The sequence below is a fragment of the Equus asinus genome, chromosome 2 (assembly GCF_041296235.1).
Source record: "Equus asinus isolate D_3611 breed Donkey chromosome 2, EquAss-T2T_v2, whole genome shotgun sequence".
Taxonomy (NCBI): domain Eukaryota; kingdom Metazoa; phylum Chordata; class Mammalia; order Perissodactyla; family Equidae; genus Equus; species Equus asinus.
Genome location: NC_091791.1, coordinates 163085412 through 163110557, shown reverse-complemented (window position 1 = coordinate 163110557; position 25146 = coordinate 163085412). Strand labels below are relative to the sequence as shown.

General features: G+C 35.4%; 1 protein-coding gene across 1 annotated transcript; it reads left to right on the top strand.

Moving 5' to 3' along the window:
• The first annotated feature begins 17928 nt into the window (after positions 1–17928).
• LOC106833423 (olfactory receptor 4K13-like) lies at positions 17929–22896 on the top strand. Its single transcript, XM_014844613.3, has 2 exons — positions 17929–18847; positions 22889–22896. The coding sequence occupies exons 1-2, from the start codon at positions 17929–17931 to the stop codon at positions 22894–22896; spliced, it is 927 nt and encodes a 308-aa protein (XP_014700099.2).
• Positions 22897–25146: the final 2250 nt, after the last annotated feature.

Here is a 25146-nt window from a genome sequence, read left to right as displayed (position 1 = left end):
TAACATCTCTTGTCAATCTTTTTTTTTCTTCTTCTTCTTCTCCCCAAAGCACCCCAGGACATAGTTGTGTATTCTAGTTGTGGGTTCTTCTGGTTGTGCTATGTGGGATGCCACCTCAGCATGGCTTGATAAGTGGTGCCATATCTGCGCCCAGGTTCTGAACCGGTGAAACTCTTGGCCAGGGAAGCCAGCACGTGGATTTAACCACTCGGCCACAGGGCTGACCCTACATAACATTTTTTAAATGACAAAATTATACAGATAGAAAACAGATAAGTTGCTGTCAGGGGTTAGGAATGATGGCAAGAATGGGCATGAGGGACATGATTGTGGTGATGGAATAGCTGTATGTCTTAATTGGGTTGGTGGTTACATGAAGCTAACTAGTGATAAAATGGCACAGAATCATATATACATTGTTCTGATATCAATAACCTGGGTTTGATCCTGTACTATAGTTATATAAATTATAGGCATTGAGATAAACTAGGTGAAAAGTACACAGGACCAACTTATCTGCACTATTTTTTAAATACCTGTAAATCTGTATTTTAAAATAAGTTTTTGAAAGTCTGGTGTATTTCAATACATTAGCAATGCAAAAATTGAAAATGTTATTAAAAGAAAGGCACTAAAACTATGATGCATGGAGTAGTAACAGGGACTGGATTTACTCTCCCATCTGAAATGACGTAAAGACATAAAATACATGAAACAACAATTCTCAGAATCCTGGACAACAAGCAGTGAAGAATGACAATGGTCCCTCACAGATAGGAAACAAATGAAGTAAATCCTACAATTGCCCACCTTTTTGCTGTGAGAGAGTTTCCAGGCTGCAGCAGAGAGAAGGAAAATTCAGGCAGACTTTGATGAATATCCTTAGTTGAGGAGATGAAGAAGAGAATATGGTAAGACCAAGCCAGTTAGCTTTGACAGGACAAGCACCAAAGTAGAAAGAGATGCAAAGAGAAAGAATTTTTTTTTTAAGTCTCTAAATTAGTTTTCAAAATACCTTTCTCTGAAGAGTCTAAATTCAATTTCAGTAAGTGGAAATGGACTGGATTTAATAAAGATAGAAGTGAAAATCCTCCAGATTTAATGCAGATGTAACACCAAAAGTATATAACACAAACATTTTATTTCTAGAGAGAAAGTAATATTTCTGAATACTGGAAACTTGAGAGAAGGTGTTCCTTAAAGAGAACCTCAGAGTTGCAGAAGTGAGTCACTTCCTTGGGCAAGCTCCACAGGTCCCTCCTGATGGAGGAAGAAAGCAACATCCGGGAAGCCAATGGTTAAAGGTCCATTTCTTTCTATATAAGTCTCCTTAAACTTTTCTTCTTCAAACTGCATCTGAGCTTAAAGAGGAAAAGAAAGACATGAAAAAATAGTTTCCTCATGTATAGGAATAGAATTTTACTTCAAATAGAAATCCTTAAATTTCAGGGTTTCCTTTGAGAATTTACCATTTAGAAATGACCTGCATTATAAGATTATTTAGACAAAATAATTTTGAGTTATTTTAATACTCATCTTAAAGGAAAACATTGATATATCACCAAGAATTAGAATAAAAAATAGCTGACCTCTTAATGATTGCTGTTAAAGACAAGAAGAAATATTTAAAATGCCTTCAACTTCACAGAAACTTCTCACTGACCTTCTCTTATGAAGATAAACAATGTATTTTATGAGGCCACAATTTTTTAATTAACATATCCTAGTGACATATTTCTGAAAAGACACTTCAGTCCATTAATGGAGAGTTCTCTCACAAGCAAATCCTTCCAATCATCCCTTAAAAGCAACTACTCCTACAGATAGATAATGTCAACAATTATTCAGTGATTCTCAGTAATGATTGTGAATTAGAAATAGCTAAAGCAGCTTATAGTAAAAAGTGCATTTCTGGAGCTTGTTTCTATAATTCAAAATCAGCAGATCAGTGATGGAACCATATTATTTGCATTTTTTAAAGCATCCTATGTGATTTTAACATAGGCAGCCTTCAAATTTCAACTCGAGAAACACTGTATTATATATTTAAATTATTTTATTTCAAATAAGAAAAGGAATTTTATTTTTCTGCTTCCTCAAAAATTCAAGAAATTTCCTCTATTTGGAATCTATGGTTTCCTATGAACTGTCAATGCCAAATTTCCTGCAAAAGCCCATAGTTTGTGGAAAGCAGAAACTGGTGACTCTCACTCAAGTTTCACTAACACATCAAGCAACCATGCTTACTCAGTCCAGACAACTAAACTCCACGGAATTCTGCACATAAACTGATAGTGCAATGGTCTGCATCCATCTTCCTGGATCTGCCCAAAGCAAGATGGAGAGTTCAGCAGTTATTGGGGATGGGATATGAGCCGATTAGGTAGTTCTAAAAAGTCAGAAATACATTGTGGAATCTAGCATTTATATGAGCACTTACTATACAACTTGTTCTTTGCTAAACACACTGTGTGTGTGTGTGTGGTAATAGGACAGAATCCAGAATGCTAGGAAATTAGAGAAAAATTGAAGTAACAAGGGAAGTCTTTCGTAAACATGAGTACTGGATTAAGTTTCCCTCTCATGTTCTCTTGGAGCATATCATGTTTATATGTTCCAGAGAAGAATATAAAGAAAAACTTTAGGAGACGCTCTGAAGTACAGACTCCATGAAACACAAATTTCGACACCAAGGAATAATTCTGCAGGTCCATTATCTCAGGTTTCAAATTTTGTTCTGAATCTATATAAAGAAAAGAGATGTAAGTGAAAGTGCCTGTCAACTGGCAGGCACATGAAAGTGATATACTAAGTGTTATCTGAATGTAATTTTTAATTTATAAGAGAAAATATAAAATACAGCACCTGGAGATTAAAACCAAGTCCACACCAACCTGTATATTTAGCTTTTTCAGAATTCAGCATTTCCTAGGGACAGTTGGATAGTCAGGGGGACTTCAGCACAGGTGAAGTTGGAGGAAGCTTTATTTTCTTCCTTCTCTAGCTTTTGTCCATAGGAAAATGTGGAATAAACCAAGTACAGAATGTGAACCAAAAATCCTTAGAAGGTTTGAAAATATCAAGATTTTCTGAATAGTATGATGTTCTCTCTATCTGTGTCAATATTATTGCCCAATGGGTGATTGTTTTTAAGCATCAGAGCTAAGAATTTAAAGCTGAATTGCAAAAAAGAAAAGTCATGATGTAAAACAAAGGCAATTGCGTACACATTATCAAGTCTCTCTCCCCTCTCTTTTCTCTCCATTTACCCACACAAACACAAAACAAAATCTAGCAAAGTCAATTTGGTGTGTGATTGCATCTATCTAAACACCTAAACGTCTAAACATGTGTCTCTTCTGAAGTCAAGAGAAGAAGTAAATTCTACCTATGGTAAAGTTAAAAGGAGAAAGATTCTTTTAAGCTAAAAAAGCATGTTCTGGGTGTAGAACATATTTGGGGTGATGTATAAATATAAGGTAGCTGGGAGATCGTGACCTCAAGTTATGCAGGTTGTTTAGTAATTTGGGGAGAGTGACAATATTGTGTTGTATGTGAGTTATAGAATGGCATTTGTCATATTCTCAGATAATATCTTTGAGGAAAATTTGATCTAAATAATAGCAGAGTTAGACAAAGTTTTCGTCTAAAGTGGTAATCTATGCCATCAGAGAGAACAGCCTCTAATTGCAGACCACACAACCTGGATAAGACATAATTATCAAATTTACAGATCATACAAATGTGACAGACTTCACTTATAAAATATTTTAAAAGGCTGAAAATATGGGCTGTAATCAGCAAATTCCACATATGAAAATAGAGCGAAAACAGTATAGACTGATACTTTGCAGGCTAACAGGGATGAAGAGTAGTATATTATTAATGTATTTTGTTATAAATGTTCTTCTTATGCATTATAATTATAGTGAGGATATATTTTTACTTTCATCATTTAAAAGTAAGAAAAAACTTTTTCTCAAAAAAATCTTATGATATAAATTGTTACAATGCTTATCATTAAGTGAATCATAGGGAAGATCTGGTTCAGAATAATCTCATCTTTTCCTCCAATTGATATTCAGCTCAACATATTTCTTCCTAAATAGCAATAGAGTTGGAGTTTTCCCATATAAGCCTACTTGGAATCTTTTTCTTATTAAGATATAATTTACGGACTCTAAAATTTACCTATTTTAAATGTAAAAATCAATAATAATTTTTAGTGAGTTTCTGGAGTTGTACAACCATTTCTGTAATGCTTGCCTTGGAATTGAAAATCTCAATTCCTTCCAGGACTTCTCCTGGCCATAGTCAGGCTATCTTCTCCTTCCTTACTCATTTGCTCATTCACACACTCACTCATTCAGACTATATCTAACTAACACCAACACAGTTTCCCATCATTCCTTAATTTAGTACAGAAACCCATCAGTATAAAGGGAAATAAATCAATTAACCTAGGGTTTAATAGTGACTTTTCTGAATTATTTTTATAAAATCCATATTCTTTGTCATGTGTATTCTTCCAATATATGATTTTTTTAGTGTGTCTTCAGCTAATGTTTTGACAGAGATTTCCTTGAAGGTCAGAAGTAAATGAGAGAGAAATAAAGACAGACAGACAGAAGAGAAAGAAAGAAAGGAAGGAAGGGAAGAAGCAGAAAGGGAGAAAGCAAGGTATATTTACCTTTTTCAGACTTCAGTGTTTCCTAGGGACAGTTGGATATTCAGAGAGACTCCAGCATAGGTGAAGTTGGAGGAAAATTTACTATGAGACAAATTTTTCTAGGCATTACGATAAAGTGGTGTTTTAGCTTGGGGTAATTTAAAAGTTTCAGTGTTTTAGTTTGGAGTGATTTCTATAGCATATTTTTGCTCTACCATATTGTGTATCTGTGCCAGGTTTTCTCTGAGGGTCAATATTCAGGGGAGTAAAAAGAAAAAAAATGTAATAGTTAAGAAGGACGCAAAAGTCCCACGATGAAAGGGAAAATGGGCTGCCTTAGTGAGCGTTGAGCTCCCATTTCAGTGAAAGGTTCCTTTTTCCTAGGACTTCAGAGCAGGAATGCATCCCAAATGTTGCCTCCACCAATGGCACGATCTTCCCGATTATCTTTGCTTGAAGGCACAAAGAACAGAGAATCCCAGGTTTGTAATTAAATGGGTGAGTCCTGGACCAGCTTTGCTTCTGATTTGCTGTATGATCTTTGAAAGTTGCTTAACTTCTCTGTGTCTCATCTTAGGTGAGCCAGTTGCTGGTCTAGGAGTTAGGGAAACTGGCAAGGTCTCTACTTGGACCATAATCAGTGTTGCAACTGCTTGGCTGACTTTCTGCCAGAGCTGAGAGCACAACAGGGGTGAGTGAGGGGATGGCCTTCAGAGACTGAGCTCTCTGAGAAGGCAACAGCTTCCAAGGGGCACAGTGGCTGCTGAGGATAAATGGTCAGAGGGGCGTCCTCCCCCATGAAGTGGAGGCAGGTACCAAAATAGGCTTCCAGTCTCTCTGTTCCCGCTCTGTCCTGGGCCTCCTCCATATCCCACCACTGGCATTCCTCCTCTAGGTGGAGCCATGAGCCTTACTAGGAAGGGCTGATTTAGAAGGGGACTCCCTCACCAGTCCCAAATCTCCCCAGAGGCTGGCTGGTGGCTGAAATGGCATGGGCACCTAAGCTGGGCCAATATGACATGGAGGAATGGAGGAGCATTGAGGCTCTGTGGCAGGGTCCATCCACATGGGCCTCACCACAGGCCTATAAGGGACAGCTGCCAGTTTCTGAGCACTAGTGTGTGCAGGAAAGGAATTTCTCGGCAGTAGTGTATGCATATATTTAATTTCATTAAATAATGTCAAATTTCTCTCCAAATTGGTTTACCCTCCAGTAACACTGCATGAGGAGTTTTGTTATTTCCACTTTCTTGCCATCAATTTCCGTCATCTAACATTCTATTTTTTATGTTAATTTGATAGTTCAAGTTTGTATTTAGCTTTAATTTTTTTTGTCATACAAAATTCAGTTTTGGGCCCACCAGGTGGCATAGTGGTTAGGTTCCTGCGCCCAGCTTTGGGGGCCCGGGTTTTCAGGTTTGGATCCTGGGTGCGGATCTAGCAGTTCTTATCGAGTCATGCTGTGGCAGGCATCCTGTATATAAAATAGAGGAAGATAGGCACAGGTATTAATTCAAGGCCAATCTTCCTCAGCAAAAAGAGGAGGATTGGCAGCAGATGTTAGCTCAGGGCTAACTATAAGAAATTACCGCAAACACTGCAGGTTAATACAACAGAAATTTATTCTCTCACAGTTCTGTAGGCAGAAGTCTGAAATAAAGTTGTCAGCAGGGCCATGCTCCCTATGAAGGCTAGGGCGGAATCCTTCCTGGCCTCCTCCAGCTTCTGGTAGCCCCAGGATTCCTCAGCTTGTGGCAGCATCATTCCAATCTCTGCCTACCTGCATCTTCACATGGCTTTTTCTCTCTATATCTGTGTGTCCTTTTGTGTCTCTTATGGGCACTCTCATTGGATTTATGGGCCACTCTAATCCAATGTGATCTCACTTAGTTCCTTAACTTAAATACATCTGCAAATACCCTATTTCCAAATAGGGTTACGTTCTGAAGTTCCAGGTATACATGAATTTTGAGGGACACTATTCTACCCTCTACCCCTCTGTTTAGACTTTCTATGAGTAAAATTATAAATTATTTACTGTTTTGTACTTAGCTTTTTCCATCAACATTATTTGTAAATTTCATGAAATTTGTTGTATGTGGTCATTTTCAAAAACTTCAACACCTGTGAGCAGAGGCGTCACACAGGTGAAGGGTTCTACATCACTTTTCTTTATCTCAAGTATTTAAGAGCAATAAATTAGGCTTTGCATTGTTTGTCTATGGACTCAGTTTTACAGCCGTTATGTTTTAAACTCTTTCTGGATTTGTGGAATGAGGTTATTTATAAATGCGGTTTCCAGAATTTGGGTAACACTATTAGAAACAGTATAGAATTCTAAAGAGGTGTATGATTTCTAAAAATCTTCTACTCGTTAGCTGTGGAAACTTACATAATTATGAAACCTTTCTGTCTTAATTCCTTCGTACCTAAAAACAGGGTTAAAAACAACACCTAGTTCAGAAGACTGTGATGTTCAAAGACTTTAATATGTAGCCTAGTTATCTACTTAATTTCTCATCAGACTCTTTATTTATTTTTTGAGGAAGACTAGCCCTGAACTAACATCTGCCACCAATCTTCCTCATTTTTGCTGAGGAAGATTGGCCCTGAGCTAACAACTGTGCGCATCTTCCTCTACTTCATATGTTGGATGCCTGCCACAGCATCCACAGCATGGCTTGATAAGCAGTGCTTAGGTCCACACCCTGGATCTGAACTGGCGAACCGCAGGCTGCTGAAGTGAAACGTGCAAACCTAACCACTGCACCACCAGGCCGGCCCCATCCATACCATTATTTTTAATATAATCTATTCTTCTCAACTTGTCGTGTGAAATTTGTCAACAATCATTGTTAGGAGGAATCATTTTGCCCTCTCTCAAAATGCTGCCTACCTTCCGCATACAGTACAGAAACTCTCACCCTGATAATATTAGCAAGTGCAAGCTGCTTCTCTCCTTGTACCACTTCCTTCCTTATGCCACTCACTCACTCTGCCTCTTGGTATGAGACGTGATTTGTAGACCATTAAGATTTAGAAAAGGGGAAGGTCACAGAAAAAGCTGTCCACATCATTGGGATCACAGAAGGGCAAATTCAGCATGTAAGCCATTTGATTAGATGAATGTACAAATCCAACTGCATAGGAGGATAACAGTAGCCCCGTGAGCACTCCTGGGCTCGTGATGGTCATGTAATGGGGGTTTGCATATGGCAACATACCTGTCTATTGCCATGGCTACAAGCAACATCATCTCACTCCCATCTAGGAGGTGCATAAAGAACATCTGAGAATATCATCCACGCCAGGAGATGGCATTCTGTTCTTGGAGGAAATCCACAATCATCCTTGGGGTAGCAAAAGAAGCCAGGATCATATCAGTGAAGAAGAGATTGATAAGCAGAAAATACATGGGTGTGTGAAGGTGTGAGTCAAAGCTCATAGTGACCAAGATGAGGAGTTTTCCTAATACAATCCCAGAATACAACACAGAGAATCCCAAGAAGTATAAAATCTGAAGATTCTGAGATTTGGAAAGTACTAGCAAAATGAATTCAGATATCACTGAATAGTTTGACCTTTCCATGTTGTCAACTTTATCACATAATAATCAAAATGAGTGAGAATAAGGGGCAAAAAAAAAATTGTGTTTACAGAAAGGATGATTCATGTTGATGTCCAATTTTGCTGCTCAGACAGGATACCTGCATTTACAAGCACCCCTTTTTGGGAAATTTTGAGAAATCTACTTTGGGAAATTTTGGTGGTCAGTGATTTGCTAAATGGCATAGAGAAGTATACCAAATGGTCAATAAAATTTAAAATATACATTTCTGAAAAACCCCCACAGTACGTGAAACCACAATTATATAGGTTGTAAACTTGAATGCCTCTTGGTGCTACAAAGATCTCTATTAATAAGATAATGATCATGTTAGGTTCTATATTCACAAAATAATATTAGTTTTTTAAGCTGGAAATGATAAATGTGGCAATATGTCCAGAATTTTCAAGAGCTATATTTTGAAATAGCTTCTGGTAAAGAACTATAAGTTAAAACCTTAAGTCTTAAATGTAAGATTTTACATCCTGAAAAATGTACCTCTTCTTTTCCCTGCTCTATTCGTTTTTTCCCTGACTCCATTCTTGCACACAATCTCTCACAGCACACTTTTTAAGAGCCAAACTCTCTCTGTGTATACATACATATGTAATTTGTTCACTCAACATTTAACATCATTCACATCAAATGCTTCTTCTAGGATTTTAGGCAAGGAGTACAAAGGATGCAGAAAGTCCACAGCCAAATGTAACTGAATTTATTGCATTTTCAGTTGTATTCATCCATTTGCTATTACAGAGGATCACTGGTTGTATTGTGCATGTTTATTTATCCCAGGCTTCAAAAATGACAAAATGAGAGAGCCTGAGGTAACTGATTTATGTTGGTAAAAGAAATACAGTTCTTTCAGTATAATCATCTAAATTTATGCCATAACTTTGTCATCAGACCATGCTTATTGCAAAACTTGTTTTACTGGCTCTGCTTTAAAAAAATCACTTTCATCACTAATGGTTTTTACAGACCTTGTTTAGTAAACAAAGTATAACCTTCTTTTTGTGCCATGATTACTTAGAGAGGAGGAACATACTTTCGTGTGAAGGTGCCCTATCAGAATCCTAGGAATAGGCTTGCATCTCTTTTTTCTATATTCCCATTAATTCCCTGCCATTTACTCTCCCAATCTACAGAAACAGAAAGAAGCAATATGATAATGCTGTATGCTGTTTATTTGGGACAACCCTGTGGGAACATTTATCTAATGGTGAGTCTATTTTTCTCTATATAAACATATCTTTTGGCCAACTTCCTTCTCTGAGAAACTTGGAGTGATGTGAAGTACTAAATTACATCAAGTATGTAAAGTTATTCACTTCCATGTCTGGAAAGGTTATAGCTCCTTTGATCTTTATGTCTGATACTTTAAGGATACATACTAATGCTTTGTGAAATCTAATTTTTAAAATTGCATTTAAAGAGAGCAGGACAGTTTTCAAATATATATGTAGTTTATACTTATTCTAACCTCTAGAATAGTATATGACCCTCTACTATCTGTTGAATGAATGAATGAACAATGCAATGTATATTCAGGATCTAGATTAAAATCAGTTATAAAGCAAAAGCCACAGAAATTGGAAACTTTAATCATATTTATTTTTAAATGTCAAATTGGATGTTGAAGTATTTGTAAACAGAAATAAAATAATCTTTTTTTTTTTCGGTGAGGAAGATTGTCCCTGAGCTAGCATCTGTGCCAATCTTCTTCTAGTTTGTTTGTGGGACATGACCGCAGCATGGCTTGATGAGCAGTGTGTAGGTCCACGCCCAGGATCTGAACCTGCGAACCCTGGGCCCCTGAAGTGGAGTGTGCAAATTTAACCACTACACCACTGGGCAGGCGCCCTAGAATAACAACTTTAAAAAAAATTAGTTAGAAGTATTTATTTTCCCTTAACTCACTTAAAAAAATAAAAGTAGCTTATACAAATGACCAAAAAAAAATGTCACACATAACAGAAGGATAACTAACTTTTACCAGTTTATTTCCTGGATAGCCTTAAAGAAAAATAACACATTAGTCTGTGTGTTGTGAATATTAGTATATGTTTACATTTGTAACCTTTTTATTATGACAGCTGTGCTTACTCTATATGCATATTTTCTTTGAGTTTGTCAATATGTTAAAAAATAGATTCATATGAGCACATAGAAATTCATAATTTTTTATGGCTATATGGAATCCAATTTTTTAGATGATGAATATTGTAATCCCCCCACAAGTATAGTTTATTTTTAGCAATTTAGCATTATTTATAAAACTTCTTTTTTCATCAGAACATTGTCTTCTTAAAAAAAAACTATATTTAAATAACTACCTTATGAATCCAAAAATTTTCCTTTGCCTTTACAATCAGCCCCTCATCCACCCTAAAAATCCAATACTATTTTCTAACATCGCAAAAATTCAACTTCTATTTCAGTAAGAACAACTTCATGGTTTTCTGCATTCCTCATACACTTTTTTGTATCCCTGCTTGTTTTCTTCTTTTTAGCCACACAAATTCCTCTGTCTATGTAAGTAAATCCTCCAGTGTACCTCAAGACCTGTCTTCTACATAATGGAACCTTCCTTAGACATGAGACCCGCACAATTTCCACTGTATTTATGGTCCATTTCATGTGTTCTACCACTCAGTTATTTTTCATGCATATCCTGTGCCTTAGGTGTGTTGATGAAAATAATCCATAACCAATCTATAAATGAAAATTTGGGATGAGTTTATTCTGAGCTAAAATGAGACGACCATGGCCTGGGGACTTTCTTCCCGAAGGAAGGTTATATACCTTAAACAGGATGTTTCACATATGATTGAAATGTCCCTTTTACAATAGTCGCGAGACTGCTCTGTCGGTACAGAGATTGATGGAAACAGCAGGTAGGTCTGCTGTCTCGGTGAACACAGCAGGGTGGCAGGTCTTAATGTCAGGTATTAATATTCTGAAATAGAATAAACACTAAAATGAGAGTTAGGCATACTCCTTCTAATACTATATTTCTCATTTCTAATGTTGTGGTTCTTCTTTCGCCAAACAATATTTTAACTCCTCGAAAACGGACAAATTACCTTATATTCCTCATAACACATGTTATGAAGGCCATAGTAAAGTTGTAGATAGAGTCAGTGGGTGAAAGTAGACAAATATTTAACAAGAAACGTTTAATTAAAATTGTTTTTAGTAGTGCAACTAACAATATATACCTATGGGATAGCTTTATTAAATGCCAGGAATTTTCCTTTTTATTTCTTTCTGTTTTTATAGTGTAACTTACAATAATCTATGATTTTCCTTTAAAAGACATTTTCATGTATAAAATTTTAATCCTAAACTTCACACATACACACACACACACGCACATTCTCACACACACTCCCTATGAATGTGAGGAAGATAGAGAAAAGTGAGAAAGTTTATGTTTTCAGAGGGAAAACCCTAAATATAGTATTGATTGACAATTTTTATTGCTACCTTTAATCAAGTTGTGGAAATTCTCTCTATTTAAAGATTACTGAGAGTTCTTTTTTTTTAATTATAAATGAGTGATTGAATTTTATCAAATGATTTTTAGGCATCAATTATTATGATTATACGCTATTATGCTTTATTCTGTTAGTTTGATGAATTACAATGATTACTTTTCAAATGTCAAGTGAACGTGGTCATAATACACTTTACATATTCGATTTTTAATATTTTCTTTATGACTTTTTGCTCTATGTTCATACATTTTTCATATCTTAGATTTTCACATCTTTCATAATTTAATATCACATTTATTATAGACTAATATAGCTATTTGTGAAGTATTCCTTCTTCCTTTGATAGAATTTATATTATCTCATTCTTAAACGTTTGGAAAAAATTAATCAGTGAAGCCAGTTATACCTTGTGTTTTTGTATAGAGAATATTTTAAATTGTGGTTTTAATTTCCTTAACAGATATACAACATCAACATTTTTTTTTCTTTCGTCAGCAGTATAAGTTGTGGTTTCAAAACATTTGCTTCTTTCACCTAAGTTGTCAAGTATTCACAAGATGTGGAGAAAAAGAGTTAAAAAGATACTTCACCAAAAGGAAAATCAGGGAAATACAAATTAAACCACAATCACTATTGCAACATACCAAACAAAAAAGCTAAAAGTAAAAAGGCCTGATGATATCAAAGTGTGTTAAGGATGTGAAACAACCAGAACTCTTGAACATTGCTGGCAGCGATGTGGATCAAGGATCCCCCAGGGAGAGAAGCCCGTGGCGTCCTGGCCTACATACCAATCTATGTCATCCTCTGGGAAGTATAGGACGTCCTGACTTGGTTCAACCTGATTCGTATCCAAGGTTATATGACCACCGGCTAACCAGGCAGCACCTGCACTGATACCATGCTGATGACTTTTTTACATGATCTTTCATTTGTTTAGTAAAGAAATAACTCACATGCCTATGCCTTATAAATTTAGCCCTATCGTCAATCCATTGCAGCTCTTCACTGCCCATGGGTCCTGTCCCCATGCTATTCTCTGAATAAAGGAGCACTACTCCCAGACCTTGAGAGTCCAAGAAATCTTTCTTTCACCTCCTCAGCTTGCCAAGCCCGCATCAGTAAGAGTGTAAATTTGCACAACTACATTGGAAACTCTGACAATTTCTAAAAGACAAGCCTACCCCATGATTTGGTAATTCTGCTCCAACGTATATACTCAAGAGAAATGAGTGATTATGGTACATAAGAAATGTACAAGAATGCTTATGGCAGTTTTGGAAATAACACATCAATCCCTTTAATAGGTATGCTATTTTCTTAAAAGTGTACAAACTATGAATATGTGAAGTAATCAATGTATGAACTTATGGATTCAGAGATGACAAGAACAACAAAGTAATTTGGACACTGTTGACCAGGATTTTCACTGAAATCCCAACATAATTAGACAAAATGTTTGATTGTATAGACCATTTGCTGATACAATAAACACATCAGTCAAATGTGAGAAATAAGAAATTAGTTAGCTATTGTTTGGCACAGAATAGATCAAATGAAGAACAGCAAATTTCTTTTGTTTTAACATTAACTATTCTGGCATAATACAGTAGCAGCAGAGCTCACAAATCCAACTGGAACTAATTACAGAGGAAAATGAGAAAGCTGTCTGTGCGATGTGACTCTTAGGAATTAGTTGTTTCCAATATTTCCAATTAAATTGGTATTGTTCTCTTGACTTTTATTCAGATGATAGGATTAAAGAAAGATGTTTACTGTCACCAAAGCTTTATAAGAAATTTTCTATACTAAAGTGAAATATAATACAACCAATCTTATCTCATATGTTTCTAAATTCTTCTTACTTTGGACCTTTGAAAATTCAAATTTATCTACATTCTAAATAGGCAATTTTTATATCAGTGTCTGTACATGGAAACATGAGTATATTGTTCAGTTGGCAATGTCTTATTTCTCTCCCTTCTTTTTGGGGAAAAGCAGCACACTAATGAGAGAGTCTGAATAATCTAGTTTGCCAAATGCATGCCCTTTTAATTGCTGAGGGAATTCATTTATAAGAGGCAAAGTTTTCCCAGGGTCATTAACTGACATATTTTTCACTTTGTCTTATACGATTTCAAAATAAAAGGGATTTCTCCTTTATTAGAAACAGAACATACAAAAATAAGATTGAAGAAAGTGAGGGCAAGTGAAAAAATCCTAGCAGACGCTCAGTGACTTTCAGTCACTACTTCCCAAGCAAGCAAAGGTATGGAGAAGAAAACTTAAAGATATTTTTATGCTTGTATTTTATTAAATAAAATATTTCTTTAAAAAGATTTCCATTTCAAAGTTGAAACATACTTAATTACAGAATATTTGTGATATATTAAGAATTGTGGAAAAATATAACCAGATATATAATTCTACCATCGAAAGTAAATCACCAAAACACTTTGACGTGTATGATGTGTGAAAGCTATATTTTTACTGAAATTAAATTCTGTTCTTCACATGTTCAAATATCATTTACGTTTTCTCTCAAACATTTTGTATTTTACCCTGATTTATTTTTTATACAGAGCTCTTATAATTTTCCTATTGGCTTATAAGTATTTGATATTAAGGACATATATATGTGGCTGTTTTTTCCAGTTCAGCTTTTGTCTCTTACAATTTTGACTATGCTTTGAGATAATAGAGAGTTTTCTCATCTTCACTGAATATAATCTATTAACTTTTTTTCTGTAGTCCCCTCCTTTGTCATGATCATAACCTAATATTATAAAATACAACAAAGCCTATATATTTATCTTGATCTTTTACTGTTTGAATTGTTGTTGTTGAAACATTTAAAATATTTGAATTTGTTTTTCTTTAAGACTGTTTCGCTAACCAGCCTTCTTTACTCCCAAATAACTGCACATTTATCCTCAGCAGCATATTTTTAATATATAACTCCATTTCCGAACTCTCAGTTTTCTTACATCTATTTGTTTTTCTCTCTATTCTTATAAAGATAAGCTATCATCATTTTATCACTCTAGCTTTATAATTCATTTTAATATCAGATAGGTTTGTCTGCTTCATTGAGCTTCGTTTCAAGAATTTTCCTAGTAGTTCTCAGAGGACACTTTGGAAGGGCTGGTGGGATAGAAGGGGGAAAGAAACCTTCCTGCCTTTCTTGCTGATGGTGCTTTGTCAAAAGTTGATATATGATAGAATATATTTCTAATCTTGTCTATCTATAATAGATTGCCAAATCTATAATTGTCAACCGTAGTTTTCAATGCTGCTGCAACTCTGTTTTAGGTATTAGATGATAAACCAGCACAGCTACTCTCTATCACAAGCTTCACGTTATTTACAGATTATTTTAAAAATTCTTTTATCGCTATATATAAAATAAATGATTCTCTGATTTGAAGTCTTTGGAGCTAAATGCCAACTATATTTTGGGGGGCATTCATCCAGGGCTAGAATCTTTAGTATATGAGAATTCTTAAACTCCATCTCACATGCTGATCAAAATTGAATTTATTTTTTAATGTAATAGATAAAAGTGTGTATTTTGTTATTTTAACTTGTATTTCTTTAATTGCTAATAAAGTCGAGCACTTTTGTGTTTAAACATATTTGCAGTTCTACTGTCTGTGAATTGCCAATTCATATGATTTCATTTTTCCATTGTTTCTTTAGACTTTTGTGACTAATATAAATCATCTAGCTTTGATCTTCAAAATCGTCTTGGCTCATCTCAGCCTTTTGCATTTCAATATACATTTTATAGTCAACTTCTCAATTTTTAAAGAAATCCTGCTTGGATTCAGATGAGGAGTATGTTGAATAGACACATGAATTTAAAGAAAATTGGCTTTTTTACAATTCATGAACCTAATATATCTATTTATTGGATGTGTATTGTGTTGTCATTTTTAAATTGTTTTATTGTTTGCCTATCTAACTCTTTGATATTGCTAATTATGTAAAGAGATTTCCTAACATTGAACCACTTTTTCATTCCTACAATAAAAGTAGTTGTTAGAATGAGAGCTAAATAATACCAACATTTGTGAGGAAGTGGCAAACTAAATTCTCTTGATGAGAATTTGGCATTATTTGTTGATTAGTTGAAAATGACTAGTAATTCTAATTCCTTGAAAAAGTTTTTCACATGTAAACGGATATATACATATATATTAATTGCAAACTTTTATAATAACAAGTCATCAGTAAAAATAAACTTGTTTGAAGAATGTTATTATGACAGGATATCATTTATTCATTTTTTATAAGCCACACACAAAATAGTAAGATGACAGGTGAACTTTAGCTCTGCCAGTATTTTTTATTTTATTTAAAATTTGAGAAGAAAAATGATAAAAATACAAATATTACTAATTCTGAGTAATAGTATGGAGATCTTTATTACATTATTCTTGCACTTCTCCACATTCTTCAAACATTTCAAAATGTTTTAACCCTACACTGTGTCTATTTATTTCTATTAATGAGGTCTTTGGTCAGATATAAACTCCTGTGTTTTTTCCTTTATTTTTCCTTTTTTTCAGACCTCACTTAAATTTGCTGTGTTACTATCTTTTGTAGATATCTAGCATATCTTTCTTGATATCTTGTTTCAAAAATTCTGGCTAATATTATTCATGTGTAAATACGTGTCATTCCCCATGGGTCTGCTTTACCCATTTAGAGCAATATACATGTGTTCCCTGTAGATTCTCCTTTGCTTATCAGAGCTCTACACTTATAATATCCCTGTAAAGGATATGGAGTTTTTATGTTTTTGTGTTTGTTTGTTTTTGAGGAAGATTAGCCCTGAGCTAACATCTGCTGCCAATCTTCCTCCTTTTTGCTGAGGAAGACTGGTCCCAAGCTAACATCCATGTCCATCTTCCTCTACGTTACATGTGGGATGCCTGACACAGCATGGCTTGACAAGCAGTACGTATGTCTGCACCTGGGATCTGAACCGGTGAACGCCGGGCCACCTAAGCAGAATAAGCGAACTTCACGGCTGCGCCACCAGGGCAGCCCCTTATGTGGATTTTGTTCTTTTTTGAGGAAGATTAGCCCTGAGCTAACTGCTGCCAATCCTCCTCTTTTTGCTGAGGAAGACTGGCCCTGTGCTAATCCATGCCCATCTTCCTCTACTTTATACATGGGATGCCTACCACAGCATGGCTTTTTGCCAAGCAGTGACATATCTGCACCTGGGATCTGAACTGGTGAAACCTGGGCCGCCAAGAAGTGGAACCTGTGAACTTAACTGCTGCGCAACCCAGCAGGCCCTGTGGATATTTTAACAGATCTGTTTGGACTTCAGCTGCTTGACAGAGAAAGCGGGTTAAGTGAGGCAGTGGGAAGCCTGCCACAAGCATCCATTTATGCAAACTCTGAGCACTGTGCTTCCCAATCTACCAAATTCCTAGGCACAGAGGTAAAGTCAGGACCCATGGGAGAAGACTCAAATATTTGGAGCCTTCTCCACCTTAGGGAAAAAGAACATGAGAGGCCATGTCAATTTGGCCAACTATAGATTCATGTGTCTTAAAGACCCATAGTCTTTATTATCTCTGTTTATATGACATTTAGCAGCAACTACAGAACTGACCTAGATTGTCAATGGTCTATATTCCATCTATTCATCTTCATTTTTCTTGATCCTGCTCCTTAATTAGAAAATCATTTGGCCTTTCCTTCATTTAAGTGCCCCTTCCTATTATGCAGTGTAGAAACAGATTTCAAGATGGGAGGGTCCTCTTCTTTGCCTATGGAGGACCAATAAATCTGTCTCTCAAATTCTAAAAAGGTGGCAGGGAATTTCCACAATCACCAACTGAGGTATTCACTTGTTGCAAGATTAGTGCAGATATTAGTTGCATGTTGACAGCCTCAATTTTCTTCAACCATCTTGGTTTATGGCAGATATTCCTCATAATTTCTACTCAGAAATTGTCTACTTTTTAAATTTTGGGAATCAGTGTTGTTCAATACTTATGATTCTTTTGCACATTTCATGATATTTCTAGGAAGCAAAGTTAAGTAAATATGTATTTCGTCTCTGAATTTAACTCACAGACATCGATCTATTTTGATTTCATTTTAGGTAACATAAGCCAACAGCCAAACAAATGGAAAAGCAAAATCACACCATGGTATCTCAGTTTATTTTGCTGGGACTGACAGAGTTTCCTGAGCTACAGATTTTCTTTTTCCTATTTTTTTCTGTTATCTACGTGGCCATTGTATTAAGTAATCTCATCACTATCTTTGTAGTGAAATTTGACCCTCAATTGCACTCTCCCATGTACTTCCTACTGGCCAATCTCTCCTTTATTGATATGTCCCTGGCCTCCTTTGCTACTCCTAAAATGATCTGTGACTTAATTAGTGACTATAAGACCATCTCCTATGAAGGCTGCATGGCCCAGATGTTTTTCCTTCACCTTTTGGGTGGAAGTGAGATGATGTTGCTAGTAGCCATGGCAATTGATAGATACATTGCTATATGCAAACCCCTCCATTACAACAATATTATGAGCCATCGTGTTTGCATTGGACTTGCACTTCTCTCCTGGACCACTGGTTTTGTGCACACTATGAGCCAAATGGTTTTCACAGTGACATTACCATTCTGTGGCCCCAATGTTGTGGATAGTTTTTTTTGTGATTTGCCTCAGGTAATCAAACTTGCGTGCACCGACACTTACACCTTGGAGCTATTAGTCATTGCACTCAGTGGACTACTCTCTCTGCTCTGTTTCACCTTTCTGTTCATCTCCTATAGCATCATCCTGATTACTGTCTGGCATCATTCCTCCAGTGGGTCTTCCAAGGCTTTGTCCACTCTGTCAGCCCACATTACAGTGGTGGTACTGTTCTTTGGACCTTGCGTCTTTATCTATATATGGCCATTTAGCAGCATCTCCATAGATAAGATCCTCTCTGTGTTTTATACAATTTTTACTCCTCTTTTAAATCCAATCATCTACACATTCAGGAATAAAGACATGAAGAAAGCAATAAGAAAAATAAAGACTATGCATGTGAGTCCCAGATCAACCTTTTAACTGAAATATTACAATCATCAAAGGCATCATCATCATTGTTGCCATGATCATTGTCGTCTTCCAAAATAGTGAGAAATATGATTTTGTACCAAACATAAATCACAGTTGGGGAAATGATAATCCTTCCCTACACAAGCGTATATGCAATAAAACATTCTGACTTGTGCATCGAAGTACAAACCATTCCAATACAATACCATGCATATATGTTATAATTTTGTTTTTCTATAAACTAAATTATATTCTTAATATCATTTATTGAGTTCTAACCATGTATGAGACACTTTGCATGTGTTTTCTCTAACTTTACAACACTGAAAATAGAGAACATTATTTACATTTTATCAATAAAAAACTGAGCATTATAAAACTAATGAACTTGCCCCAGAAACTCTAAGTACTAGACCTAGAATTAGATTTTACTTCTAACTGCAAAAGCTATACTTTTATAACTAAAAATATTTTTGTATCAAAGTTTTAATAACATTTATAAATTTTTGTTTCCTTCCCCCTGCTTTACATGTCATAGTTCCCAATAAATGAATCTTTCCAACAAGAGGATAAAACAATTTTCCATTGACCTGAAAGTAAAATTCACCAGTGATTTGTCTCCATATCCCCGATTCAATAGAAAAGAGCTTATTAAACCAGATAAGAAGATTGATCCCAGTGACCAAGATGTACTAAGATTGCTGTGACAAAATAAGGCAGGGAAGACCATGTCTAAAACCCAAATGATTCTCTGTTAGTATCTCACAGTATTTGCATATCAAGAAGTAGAAGTAAATGAAAATTACATAGCTTCAGCAAAAGTAAAAATTTGGTTCACTCTACCAAGTACAGAATCACCAGCATCAGAGATTTTGGATGAAGACAAAAGAAGAATGCAATCTACAGTAAAAGAAGACAGTCATAAATATTAACTGAGTCTCATTAACCATTAGTAAAATGATTATAGAAACTTAGAATATTTTTGTTCCTAAATTGCATATTATGGTAATTGTGTTTGTATAATATTTGTTAACAAATCTCAAATTCATTTTTTCTTTTATTTTTTTTACCCAGGAGTTATTGGTGGTTAACATTACAATTTAGTCTCCAGGTTACAGAATATTCATATGGGATTATGACTAAATTAGAAGACATACCAGTACCACAATGAGACAGATATAGGAAACTATGGAAATTTTTATCTCTCTATTTTAAGAAGAAAAGGAGAATGTCTCAATTTGTATGCAGGATAAATTAATCTTTAGGCTGAAGCAAGTTTTATTGATTGGAATATTTTTCCTTTTGTTTTGTTTCTGTTTTTTTGTTTCTTTTTTTTTTTTTTGGTGAGGAAGATTCACCATAACATCTGTTGCCAGTCTTTCTCACTCTTTTTCTTTTTGCCTGAGGAAGATTAGCCCTAAGCTAACACCTGTGCCAGTCTTCCTCTATTTTATGTGTGGGATGCCTCCACAGCATGGCTGGTGAATGGAGTAGGTCTGGCCTGGGATCCAAACCCGTGAACCAGGACTGCTAAAGCAGAGAACATGGAACTTCAACCACTCAGCCATGGGGCCAGCCCCTGTAATTTTAAATAAAGGTGGAATAGTATATGTGGATACTGAGTAACCAAGTGGGAAGATGATTCTGAATGTTTGTCTGTTGACATTCAGCCCCATATTAGCTCTTTTATCATCTCCTCTCTACAGTAGAGAACTAAGATACTGAATATTACATGTCCTAAACTCCCTTGCAAACTTATTTCTATCAGGTTCTATCGGTGGAACATGCTAACATATTGAAAGGCAGGGAAAAGAGAGAAGACTTATTAACCCAGGACAAAACCTGAAAGCCCAACTCTACACTAGAAGCTGTGAGGAGAGGGAGTCCCTGTCTTGTTGACCACACCTACCTGGAGCAGAGCATCCAGAGTAGAGCAGAGTGGGACTTCCATGAAACTGGGAGGGGAGGGAGAAGGGAAGGATTGGTGGGACTAAAATGCCAGATTCCCTCTTCCAAACAAGATTTAGTAGATTCTCTTGAATGAATGTTTCTCTATTTTCTGTATGCCCTAGGGTAATTTCCAGAGACTCTAAATTATTGTTCTTTATAAGTTTCTCTAGTCAAATGTTTGTTTTGTTGGGAAAGAGTCCACCAGGGACTCTAAATGAAGTCCTTACCTGATATTATTCTGATGTAGAAAATCTGCAGATAATATTTTGGATTTTACCACTTACTCTGTACATACGGTCATCAATCATGCATGCTCTGTTACCAAATCTTCGCAATTCTACCTGGCGATTTCACCATACCCTCTTCTCTACCACCCTCCATGGGCTCAGATCAGACTTCCATCATTTCTTACCTAGATTATTAAAATAAAGCACCTACTTCACAGTACTACTACCATGATCTTGTGAAAAGTCAATTCTTTTCATAGTGTCTATTTTACCATTTCAATAGCTCCTCATTAACTGTAGCATATATTCCAAACTACCTTGATTGATATTTATTGATATTGAAGTTCTTATTCTAACCTAACTTTTTGTCCTCATCAAAAACTCTCCCTTCTTCACCACCAATGTATCATTTACTTCAAACATATTAGCTATTTTCTGTTCACTTAGTATGTCAGAATATTCTATGCTTCCATACTTTCCTACATATAATTATCTTTGCCTAGATTTTTCTTCTTGCCTCTATGTATAGCGTATTTGTACCTATCATTAAAAGCACAGCTGTCTCTTTTGGAAAAGGTGGTCTCTTTTGTGAGAAATTTGTCTACTCCATAAAACAAAGTTTGCTTTATTGCATACCTGTATCATCACACTTAGCATTGGTTTATTTGAAGTCAGTTATTAATAATAAGATTCTGAGATCCTCACGGGCAGATTGCTGACACACAGTATGGGCCCAAAAAAGGTTTGAGCCTTGATGAATTCAATATCTATTTCATGGCCTCATTTTAGCCACTTGAGAACTGGTTGTGAATAGTTTCCCTATTTCTTGGGGCAATATCTACACCATAAGCACTTATGCTGCCAGAAAAGTAATTTGAAGTTAGTTAGAACATCTAAATTTTGTCCTCCAGAATTTTCTTTAGAGAGGAAATCAAAGGATAGCATATTCAACACTAGAAAATTGAAGGATGTTAGATAATAGGAAGCAAATTCACTCAATAAATCAACCAAAAGTAAGATATTAAGCCAGGAGTAGAAGTGTATGCTAAATACAATCCCTGCTACCAGGAAATATACAGTAAAGTGAATATAAATTGACAGCATTAAACATTTGAGGACAGGGAAGGCATATGAAAAGAATCACAGAATTTTGCCCTGGCCAGTAACTTAAGATGTATATTTAACCAAGAAGTAAAGAACTATTAGGATGGAGACTGGAGGAATATTTTATTGGGTCAGAATCCATAGCTGAACTAAAAGAGAAGACTGACAGTCAATAAAAATATTGTGTAATGCCGTTGTACCAAAGGAAGGTGAATACATTTTCTGCTGGCTGTGACCAAATAATCAGGTATGAAAAAAATGACAGCATCTATTTATGCTATTTTAATTTGAAAAGATAAGTTAAATATGCTATATTAATATTTAATACAGATTGTTTTCGGTACTCTCAATTAGTCTGTGTGTTACCTGGTCATGTTACATATGGTATTTAAAGTTTTCTGAAGAAGGTGTGAGTTAACCAGAGCACAGATGGGTTGAGAGCAGTTCTCCTTGCAGTTATTTGCTTTGAACATATTGATGTGTATTATAGCTTAGGTGGCCAAAGTAAGCAGGTTGGAGAGATTTAGAGTTTATATTATCTTATTTCAACTCAATTTGTTCTCCAAAACTTTATAAGAAGCTTAAAAAGATTTCTACAAATAAACTTTGGATTGAAGATAATTCTAAGTATTAAAACTCACCTAAATGACTATAAAATAGTGGAGTTGACAATTCCATCCATAATATAAACTCTTTGTCAGCTAAATCACAAAGTAAAAGAACAATGAGCTATCAGAACTGACAATAAGGGGCCTAAAAGGATTCTAAATTATTAAGAAACATTACAACATGGACTTACTTCTATTATGATTAAGAATGAACTTGACAAACTATACTCTACCTTGATATATTAGCTAGTGATCATGATTAGTAAAACATTTAAAAAGTAAATATATAAAAAAGATCAATCTCTATAATTTTCTTTGCAATATTAATAGTCACATGATATTTAAATTTTTCACTAAATATAATAAAAAGTGTTTCTGAATGTTTCTTACTAAGAGGGACAAAAGCCACATTCCCCTGGGAAAAAAGCCTGTGCTTCCTGTCACTTTAATAATGGCTAAAAGGAGCAATATGATAATAAACAAAATGTATTCCTTATCAGTAAACACTATAAAAAACAGCACATAGAAACCATTTCTAATGATTTACAAATCAAACGATAGAATAAGTTATGCCTTGTAGGGAGACGTTTTGCCTTATATAAAAGTATGGATGATTTTTAACATTTGTATATAAGAAACTCTCATCCACAGTAATTACTCTTGTAATAAAAGCAAGGATTGTGACAAAAATCTACATTAAGCCATGGATTGAGTGGTGAATTTGATTAAAATTAGATAAGGACTTGGAGATAAGTGACAGAGTTGTCAACCAATTTGAAAGTTACTTGCAACACCCTTTGTTGGCAAATTATTTGTTGGCAGATTTTGAAGACTTTGGTGTTGTGTACACCAGGATCATTAATATGATTAATTTTGTAAAAGTAACATCTTGTAAAACTGATACTGAACCTGAAGTGAGTTTGCTCACCCATTGTGCAGCAAGCCAATCTCTGACACCGGCTGTGGTGGAGGAAGTAGGAATTTTATTTTTGCACAGCGCTGAGCAAGGAGAGAGGGCAGCTAACGCTGAAATCCCAAACTCCACAAAAAGCTAAAAGGAAGGATTTTTATTTGGGGTTTTAGGTAGGGGAGGGCGAGTATATGGCCTTGCCGGTCGGAGCTTTCCCACCAGCCTGTCTTTGGCCTTGAGACTACTTGCAGAGTGGAGGGAGCCCATGACCTTGCTGGTCAGCAGCTTCCCCACCAGCCTGTATCTCTTTGTGGGGAGGAGATGATCCAGGTGCTTGTCCTTGGCGGTGTCTGTCTCCATGGAGGATAGTGGATTCTGGAGACAGGAAGCCAGAGAGGAAGCAGGGAATGAGTGTTTTGGTTTTAACCTCATATATGCTGGGTTTAACATGGGGAAACTGATATCAGGGTCGATATCAAAACAAGAACTTATTTTATATTAAAAGGGGTAATGATTATGAAACTCTTTTGTGCCATATAGATATTCTCTGAAAATCTCATAGGAAGCTATCTAAATCAAAAAATAATTATTGATATTCAATGAGTGTAAAACCATTAGTTGTACTATTAATGTATAGTATTAAATTTTAAATTATTTAACATAATTCATTTTAACTTTTAAAGTTTTAAAATTTTAAAACTTCTACATCCTCAATATGTTAATGCTGTTTCTAATATAAGCTTTTAGTAGTAAATTTATAACATATATGAATCAATTTTTATATTGAGGATGTTATCCTTACAAAATTTTGGAGATTATTCATCTAAAAAATTATCCCCAAAGTTGTTAGAACGAAGATAAGGAGATAACTTGAGAGTAATGTCAGGGAAAGGAATTGTCTTTTAGATCAAAGATGTCTACACGTACAATATCACAACCATTCAATCAACACTCTCATGCCTGTTTTGATCAAGCCAATGCTCAGAGAGAATGACAGCATGTTACAGTTCCAGAAATTAAGTGTAAACATCTCTCCTGGTCATGCTGGGGCAGCAGCCTTAGTGTTTTAGCAACTCCCACTGAAATCTGGATTCCCAGAGCTCCAACAAATCTACTCCCAAAGAGGTACAGATCTTCATAAAGAGGTAGAAAATAGTATGCAGAAGCACATAGGAGCATTGCAGAGAGTGAAAAGTAGATTTTTAATTTTGAATATCCTTTGAACATGTTGTTCCTCCTACTGTGCCTTTAGAATAGGTAAGTGAAAATATTATAGAGAGCTAACTCGTTAGAAGTTTAACATACTGAGGATGGCATTTAATTTTGTGTTAGCTGGAAGGAAGAGGCAGTAGCTTTTGAAACATCAAATCCTCTCACTGGGAGATCACGTAATTATTTCCCAATGAGCTATTGCCAACAATTTCTATGAAAATTTAAAGGATATATGCTCTCAAAATGATATTGCAGAATAAAATTTGGAGGTACATAG

Excerpts from the sequence above, each read along its gene's own strand:
- LOC106833423 (XM_014844613.3), top strand. The coding sequence starts at position 17,929 with ATGGAAAAGCAAAATCACACCATGGTATCTCAGTTTATTTTGCTGGGA.